At 43.3% G+C, this 9,164-nt stretch overlaps 1 protein-coding gene across 1 annotated transcript; it reads right to left on the minus strand.

Moving 5' to 3' along the window:
- Positions 1 to 6,935: 6,935 nt before the first annotated feature.
- Positions 6,936 to 7,589, minus strand: LOC145249398 (uncharacterized). The gene has a single exon (XM_080110955.1). The coding sequence runs from the start codon at positions 7,587 to 7,589 to the stop codon at positions 6,936 to 6,938; it is 654 nt and encodes a 217-aa protein (XP_079967081.1).
- Between the last annotated feature and the right edge of the window lie 1,575 nt (positions 7,590 to 9,164).

Here is a 9,164-nt window from a genome sequence, read left to right on the forward strand (position 1 = left end):
TTCCTTACATTTTTTTCTTACAATACGGAATACAGTCTCCATTTTTTATTGAACTCCAGTTCCGTGTCAAACGGAAGTGAAGGTATATCCGAGACTTCTTTACTGAAGAGTTTTTCCGGAGGGGGTCTGTACTATGTACAACCTTGGTTCTCAGTCCAATTGTGTGACAACTGCAGGAGACCACTCACCTGCTTCTTTATTTAACACATGTACAGGTTGTCCGATGGGCAGTCTGGGCAGCTCTTTTGTATGTTGGTCATGGTACATCTTCTGTTTTTCTTGCTTCTGATACAGTCGTTCCATTATTTTCTCCTTGTTAGCGTTTTGGTTGGTGCATTTAACTGGGATGTTCCCTGCTAACTTCCTTTAGTATATAAGCTCACCTGGTGAGGGAAGGGTATGATCTAAAGGAGTCGAACGCAAGCATAATAGTACCATATCCAAGTCATGACTGCTTGAGGCAGCTTTTTTGAATGCAGATTTCACTCCCTGGATACAGGGTTCAGCAAAGCCATTTGACTGCGGAAACTTAGGTGAGGATGTGTGGTGTTCAAAACCCCATTCTTTTGCGAATTGCTTGAAATGTATCGAGCTGAAGTGTGGGCCATTGTCACTTATCACTCTCTCTGGAATTCCTTGTTCTCCAAGTATTTGCTTTGTCAGTTTAATAACTTCCTGACTGGAGAACTCCTTCAACACTCGCACAAATGGGAACTTGGAATAATAGTCCGCAATGAGCATATAGTTGAGACCTTCAATGTGAAATAAGTCGGTAGCCACTATCTGCCATGGCCTCATCGGAATCTCATGGAGCATCAGGAAATCAGCACTCTGCATTTTTTGGTGCTGCTGGCAAATGGTACATTGTTGTACTATGTTGTCAATGTCTTTATTAATGTTGTGCCAAAAAATGCAACTTTTGGCTCAGAGTTTACATTTCTCCATCCCTTGGTGCCCATAATGTATTTTCTGTAATACCTCTTGTTGCATAGATTTAGGTATTATTATTCTGTTTGCTTTCAATAATATGCCATTTTCAATGGACAGCTTGTCTCGATAGGGCCAATAAGGTTTCATATTCTTGCCCCTTTCTCTGAAAGTGTCGGGTCAACCTCTCACAATAATGTCCCTCAATTCACACAGTGTGGTATCTTCACTTGTGGCTTGGTTTAGCTGAGCTAGCTTTTGGGTTGAAAATTGAACAAAATCCACCCTCAGATCCAAAATAGCTTCTTTAGCTTTTTTATTTGGTAACATTGAGAATCCATCTACTAGTGCCATATCTTTTCCAGGGAGATATACAATTGTCATATCATACCCCTGAAAATGTAGTAGCATGCATTGGAGGTGAGGTGGAGCTGCAACCAAATTTTTTAAGTTGATCATTTCCAAGGGTTTATGATCACTTTCCACCTGGAACGCACTTCCATAGATATAAGTCCGAAATCGTTCGCAGCCGAAAACAACTGCAAGGATCTCCCGCTCTATGTTGGCATAGCATTGTTCAGTTTCTCTTAAGGACTTGGATGCAAAAGCTATGGGTTTACCTCCTTGCAGGAGTGCGGCGCTGAGTCCTTTACTTGATGCATCGACTTGGATAACAGTTTGCTTGGAAGGGTCGAAGTATGATAGCAACATGTCTTTGCAAATTAGATCCTTGATTTGCTGGAGGGATCTCTGGTGACTTTCTGTCCACTGGTATTCCACTTCTTTCTTTAGGAGATCTCTCAAAGGTGCTGTGAGATCGGACAGGTGTGGAATGAAAGGTGCCATATATGTGATGATTCCCAACACCCTCTGCAGGTCGGTAGTGTTTGCTGGACTAGGTAACATTTTTATTTCTGTTACCTTGCTGGGATCAGGGTGCATACAATTCTGATCATAGATTGCACCAAAAAAACAAATTTGTTTCTTATTGATGGCACACTTTTTGCGGTTGAAGCACATTTCTTCCTTTTGAGCAATTCTCATTAGATTGTGGAGGTTCCTATCATGCTCCTCTTCGGTTTTTCCAAAGACAATGACATCGTCAACTAGCCCTAAGGTGCCAGAGCACTTCTCCAGAATCATGTCCATCCTCTGGGCAAACACATCCTGAGACATCACCAGATCAAAAGGCATCCACTGGAAACAGAATCTTCCAAAAGGGGAGTTGAAGGTAGTTAACAGTTGTGAGGCTGCATCTAGTTTGATGGACCAATATCCATTCTTGGCATTCAACTTGGAGAAATATTTGGCACCAGAGAGTTTATGTGCAAGTTCTTCCATTGTTGGGGTCTTGTAATGGCATCTCATGATGGCCTTGTTTTAATCTTTTGGATCTAAAAGATGGAGCTTTCCATTGCCTTTCTGCACATAAACCAAGCTGCTGACCCATGGTGTAGGCTCGGTTACTTTCCGTATGATGCCTTGTTTTGTCATATTTTCCAATTCGGTCTGGATTTCCTCCCTCATATGTATAGGACATTTTCTTTCTGCATGTATGACAGGGGTGTTGTCTGGTTTCAGGACAATGTGATATTCACCCTCAAAATTGCCGATATTGTCAAAATGGTTTGGGTACATATTTACCAGATCCTGTGTTGAACATACTGAGACTGGTGTTTCCTGGATTGCACAGTGTAACGTTACCAGTCTCAGGTCTCTGATTGAAGGTAGTCCTATGATGATAGGCCCTTCTGTTGTCACTACAAAGAATTTGATGATCTTCCTTATTCCTTTGTGTTAACAAGCTATTTTAACGGATCCGTGTTGGGTAATATGAGAACCATTATAGGCTGTTAGAACAGTTGGTTCATCCTTTGTTGCACCGGGGAGTAGCTGTCCTGCTGCACTTATTAGGCGTGGGAACATCTTCTGGAAGGTATGTAATGGAAGTATGTAGCGTTCGGCTCCTGTGTCAACCTTAGCTTTCAGAAAATGGATGCCTGGGAGGTTGGGAAGCTTGATTACAAGGTCTGTGAAAACCTCTGTCCGACTGTCACCTTGTTCTTGAATAGAGTCGAAAGACATTTGTTCAAACTTGTTATAAATCCCTTCATTGTTCCTCTGAGAGGTATTTACCGAGTGCATACGGTTGCCGTGTTTCCAGTGTTTGTACTGGTCCCTTTGTGCTTCTCCGTGTCCTGGTTTATTACCTCCATCTTTCGATGTTGTGCATGTCGGAAAACATCCTGCTGCGTTTTTATTTTTGCTTGCGCAGACCTTAGCCCAATGATTTTGTTGTCCACACGCAGAACATGTGGTACCCCATGCTGGACATTTTTGCCTCGGATGGGAGTGAAGCGAGGTGCTCGCTGGGCAAAACAACAAACAGCTCACTTAAAATTAATTTTTCAAAAACATTAATTAGAAACAAATATTTAGAAAAATTAATTAAAAACAAATAATCAGACTTGGCTTGTTATAAGAGGTGTAAATTTATTTGCCCTGGTGTATCACACTCGTGTTTATTTTGAGTCTGAAAAAAAAGAAGAAGAAATCCTTCCCGACTGGTCAAATGTTTTTGGCGTTAAGTTGGAAAGAAACGATAAATTAATTTTCTTTAGAAAAGCCGTTTGGGTAAGGAGCGGAGTGAATAGATAAGAAGAATGTTTAACTTTTTTTTGTGTGGTTTCACCATTGGAACCGGCACAGGGTGTGTCACGCATGAGCGACAGAGTGTGGCAGTAATGCGTCTTACTCCTCTAGTGTTCGCGAGCAAAAAGAGAGCGAGAGACTCCTCGAATTTAGCGCCACGGCTTTTTTTTGTCTTTTTTTGGAGCTCTCCGGAAACGATGAATGTTCAATGTCACTGTCAAAATTAGTTCCAGGGTAGACGCTACATACCCCCCTACTAGACAGTATGTTGAACAAAAGAAAGTGGAAAAGTCACTGGGTATACACAGCAAATCGGTGAGGACGTTGCACTGATCTGCCCGATCTGGTAGAAGTTGTAATTACTGGTAAATCGAAGTTTCCGTTCTGAACTGCAGTGTTTTGTGTCCGTTTGCGTGCTAGCACATTGTCATCCAGAATAGCTTTCTTCAGGCGATCAACTTTGAGTAGTGTTTCAATACCTTAAAGGGACCGGAATACGGTGTTTGCAGTCGAGCTGTGCCTCCATCGTTCTTAACAAACACATGAGTCCACGATTGTATGTCTTTGGGGACGTGAGTGCGTGTGTTCTGTGTTCTCGGGGCAACGTTAAAAGGTTTCGCCAAGTATTCCCTCACACGAGAGGTATAACTTGTTGGGTCAGGCATGCGTGTAGGAGTGGTCGGTGCGACCATCTGTCCAGGAAGAGTCAGCGTTGTTCCGTAAATCATTTCGGCAGGTGTAAAGCCAATATCTGCTTTTATGGTGGATCTGATGCCTAATAGAATGAAGGGGAGGTACTCTGTCCACCTGTTAGGATCGGAATGTGCTCTAATAGCTGCTTTCAACTGACGGTGCAGACACTCGATCATGCCGTTTGCCGCCAGTGGTACGGGGTAGTCCTTATGTGTTTGCTTCCCAGTAGGCGAGACAACTCAGAAAAAAGATAGGAATCGAATTGTCTGCCCCTATCGGTTGTGATGGCGTGAGGCACACCATAACGTGATATCCAATGTGTAACCAGGACTCGGGCAACAGTTTCTGCAGAAATATCTGCGATGGGGATGTCTTCAGGCCATCTAGAGAATCTGTCGATGCAAGTCAATAAGTATGTACAGTTTCTCGAATGTGAGAGTGGACCCACTAAATCTATGTGAACGTGTTGAAATCGTGCCTCAGGGGTTGCGAAGGTAGCAAGGGGACTTTTAATATGCCTCTGTACTTTCGATTTCTGGCAAGGGACGCAACTCTTGGTCTATTCGCGAACGTCTCAGTTAATGGCTGTCCAGATGAAACGAGAAGTCACCAGCTTCTGCGTGGAACGAATGCCAGGATGTGACATGTTGTGTAATTGAAAGAAGACAGCTAACCTATGCTTAAGGGGTACATAGGGGCGTTCGTGACCGTTCGAAACATCGCACCATATCGTCTCGTTGGAACAAGGTACTGGGACTTGCTTGAAAGTTAGATTTTCGGAGTGACGTAAGCGATTTAGTTCTTCGTCATCCCGTTGGTCGATGGCAATCTGGTGGAGGTCGATCTCGTCAATCGCTTGAATGGCATCGATGTGCATTCTCGACAATGCATCTGCAACTACATTCTCCTTCCCTCTGATATACTTGATATCCGCAGTAAATTGTGATATGAAATCCAAATGGCGAGCTTCCCTGGGTGAGTGTTTTCTGGGCTTGGCAAGCAAAGCATGCGATAACGGCTTGTGATCCGTAAAAAGCGTGAAAGTGGATCCTTCCAACATATAACAAAAGTGTTTAACTGCGCAGTATGCGGCCAAAAGTTCCCTGCTGAAAGTGCTGTATTTGGTTTCAGCGTGCTGAAGACACCTTGAGAAAAAAGCTAGTGGTTGCCAAGTATTATCCACTAATTGTTGCAGTACACCTCCAATGCCAACGCCGGATGCATCGACGGATAAAGCTAGGGGTGCATCTGGACGGGGAAAAACCAACATTGTCGCTTCTGTTAATGTCTGCTTGATCTTATCGAAGGAACGTAATTCCGTTTCGCTTAATGTAATCGTCTCATTTTTTTTTGTTTTTATTTCTGAGTACGTCGGTTAATGGCTGCGCGATTTCAGCACAATGGAGCACGAAACGTCGATAGAAATTAATTAAACCGAGGAACTCTCGAAGTTTACGAAGTGAAGTGGGAGCTTGGTAATCGACTATAGATTGGACTTTCTCTGGAAGGGGATGGATACCTTCTTTGTTGATTAAATGGCCGAGAAACGAAAGTGAAAAAACTCCAAACTCGCATTTTTGGGGGTTAATAATAACGCCATAATCTGTCAATCTGTGAAATAACTGCTGCAGATGCTGTAAGTGTTCACGTTCTGATGCACTTGCCACAAGGAGATCGTCGATATATGCATAGACGAACGGTAGTCCTCGCAAAACTGCGTCGATAAAGCGTTGAAAAGATTGCCCTGCATTACGTAATCCAAAGGGCATGCATAAGGATTTGAAAAGGCCGAAAGGAGTTGTGATCGCAGTCTTAGAAACATCCTCTGGGTGTACGGGAATCTGGTTGTACGCGCGAACAAGGTCGATTTTGGAGAACACTGTTTTTCCGTGAAGCGAGTTAGAAAAGTCTTGGAGATGCGGAATAGGGTAATTGTCTAGAGTAGTGCGACTGTTAAGTGCGCGGTAATCCCCACAAGGACGCCATTCGCAGGCTGATTTTTTGGCACCATGAGGAGTGGCGATGACCAGTTGCTATTAGAGGGTCGAATAATGCCTAAATCCAACATGTGCTGAAATTCTTGTTTAGCCACCCTTAAACGATCGGGTTTAAGTCTGCGCGGGCGCGCGCTCACAGGCGGTCCCCTTGTTTGGATATGATGAGTGACATCATGTTTAACTTTGTCACCGTTAAATGTAGGACGAGTTAATTCTGGGAAACCTCGCAGCAAATCTGTATACGGATCCGTGGTGTCTTTACGTATAACTGGGCTGATCTCGGTCGACCCACTGATTATGCCTTGCACGGAACGTCCAGTGTTATTATCAATGAGTTTGCCACGTTTGACATCTACAAGGATGCCGAAATGGTGCAGAAAATCCGCCCCTTAAATCAGAACTGGTAGCTTTGCGACGATGAAGACCCAACATAGTGCGCGCTGTAATCCAAGATTTAATGTTATCGATGTCTCTCCGTAAGTAGGAATGGAGGAGTGATTCACTGCGTGTAGAAATAAGTTGGATTGAGGACGATTCTCTTTCACGAACTTCTAAGGGATTATACTGACTTCCGCACCGGTATCAACGAGAAATCATATACCAGTGGTTCTATCAGTTCGTACAGGGTGCGACGAATGTTGTTCTTGCCAGGAGTGTCTGCCGCTCCTACTGCCTGGCCTGGGCGTTTCCCGAGAGACGTTTCTTCGTATATGAACATGGCTGGTGGCATCGGTAAGCTCTTTCACCGAAACGCGTGTGGTACTTGCAGAGCCCACCGCTGTTCTGAGTGCTGCTAAATCGCCGGGGACGGACTCGCTCAGTGGGGTGCTTATGCATTTTTGGTTTGAGCTTGAGGCCACGTAACTGTTCACTCAGGTCGTGAATCATTTGAGCCTGTCGCTCTAGTTCCTCGCATATATCCGTGGAGGGGTTTGCGACGTTAGGCAGGGCATCGTTAGAGCTGTGCGTGTGAACTGGGGCTATGGAAACGGTCACGTCCATAATTTTGTCGGCTAGGTCCGCTAGCTCCTCAATGGTTGTGGAGTCATTCGAAGAGGTGAGTATCATTTGAATACTCGATGGCAGTCTATTGACGAAAAGTTGTTTAAGTATGTCCGGCGGTAATGAGTTCTCACCCATCAACAGCTTCATACGTCTGAGTAACTGAGATGGTTTCCGATCTCCGAGTTCTTCTTCTACGAGAAGTTGATGAAGGCGTTTCTGCTGTGCATCGGTTGTCCTACGAATCAATTCTGATTTGAAATAATCGTAGCTGATCGATCCAGGGGGTGACATGATCCGGTCGCGAACCTCCGCCATTACTTCATGCGTTAATGCGGCCACCACGTGGTTGAATTTCGTCACATCGCTCAGGATCCTTTGTGCCTAGAAAAACCGATGTGCCGCTAAGGTCGACATGTACGTCATTCGGCGTGCACGTGGTCGCTGAGAAATTTCCCTTGTGTGATTACAGGTAATTCTTCCTTATTGATAATATCCACAATTCCTTGCGTGTTCTGCCAAAGTCTGACAAAAAAAGGGGTCACCAGTGAAGCGAGGTACTCGCTGGGCAAAACAACAAACAGCTCACTTAAAATTAATTTTTCAAAAACATTAATAAGAAAACAAATATTTAGAAAAATTAATTAAAAACAAATAATCAGACTTGGCTTGTTATAAGAGGTGTAAATTTATTTGCCCTGGTGTATCACACTCGTGTTTATTTTGAGTCCGAAAAAAAAGAAGAAGAAATCCTTCCCGACTGGTCAAATGTTTTTGGCGTTAAGTTGGAAAGAAACGATAAATTAATTTTCTTTAGAAAAGCCGTTCGGGTAAGGAGCGGAGTGAATAGATAAGAAGAATGTTTAACTTTTTTTTGTGTGGTTTCACCATTGGAACCGGCACAGGGTGTGTCACGCATGAGCGACAGAGCGTGGCAGTAACGCGTCTTACTCCTTTAGTGTTCGCGAGCAAAAAGAGAGCGAGAGACTCCTCGAATTTAGTGTCACGGCTTTTTTTTGTCTTTTTTTGGAGCTCTCCGGAAACGGTGAATGTTCAATGTCACTGTCAAAATTAGTTCCGGGGTAGACGCTACAGGAGCCTCCGCATCTGTTACACTATTTGTACTTGATTGCATCTATTTCATGCTTATTCTGCTCTAGTTCAGCCAACTGTCTCATGTGGGTTATGGAAACTTCATGTGTCCTACCACAGTTTATAGCTTCCAGCAGTATCAATTGTTCGCCTTTCGCTAGAAGCTGTTTTTGGAGTTCTGGGTGCTTTGTCCTGATATAACCTGCTCGATGAGACGTTCCTCCATTTCCTGGATATCCCAGAACTTGCATTTCAATGCCTGCGATTTACACCGGGCCAGAAAGTCGTCGAAATTCTCTGATTCCTTTTGATTATACTGGCGCAGGTAAAAACGAGCAATTCGGAAGTTTAATTGCGGCTGCAGTCTTTCCTCAAATTTTTCCCAAATTATTTCTGGATTATTCCTGTCGGCCTCGTTTTCGAATGACCAAGTGTTGTATCTTTTAAGGCCTTCTTCTCCGGACAGTAGCAAGATGTGGTCGACCTGTTTTTCCAACAAAATATTTTTAACTGAGAAGTAAAGATTACAACGTTGCTTAAATAATCGAAATGCTTCGGTTAGGTCTGTGGACGACCAATTCATCGACGGTTCGTTTGTAGCCATTGTATTTATTTATTTTGTTTAGTTCCAGTCGTCCGTTTATTTATTTATTTATTTTTTTATTTATTTATTTTTTTTTTGATAAACTGACAGAACAAATGCGCATGTATATGTGTTTTCCGTGGAAAACTTAAACGTCTGAGAACTTATACGTATGCTTCCTAATATATGTATATATATTTTTTTTAATGACAGTAATG

This window comes from Euprymna scolopes, chromosome 28, assembly GCF_053919585.1.
Source record: "Euprymna scolopes isolate OS-2025 chromosome 28, ASM5391958v1, whole genome shotgun sequence".
Taxonomy (NCBI): domain Eukaryota; kingdom Metazoa; phylum Mollusca; class Cephalopoda; order Sepiida; family Sepiolidae; genus Euprymna; species Euprymna scolopes.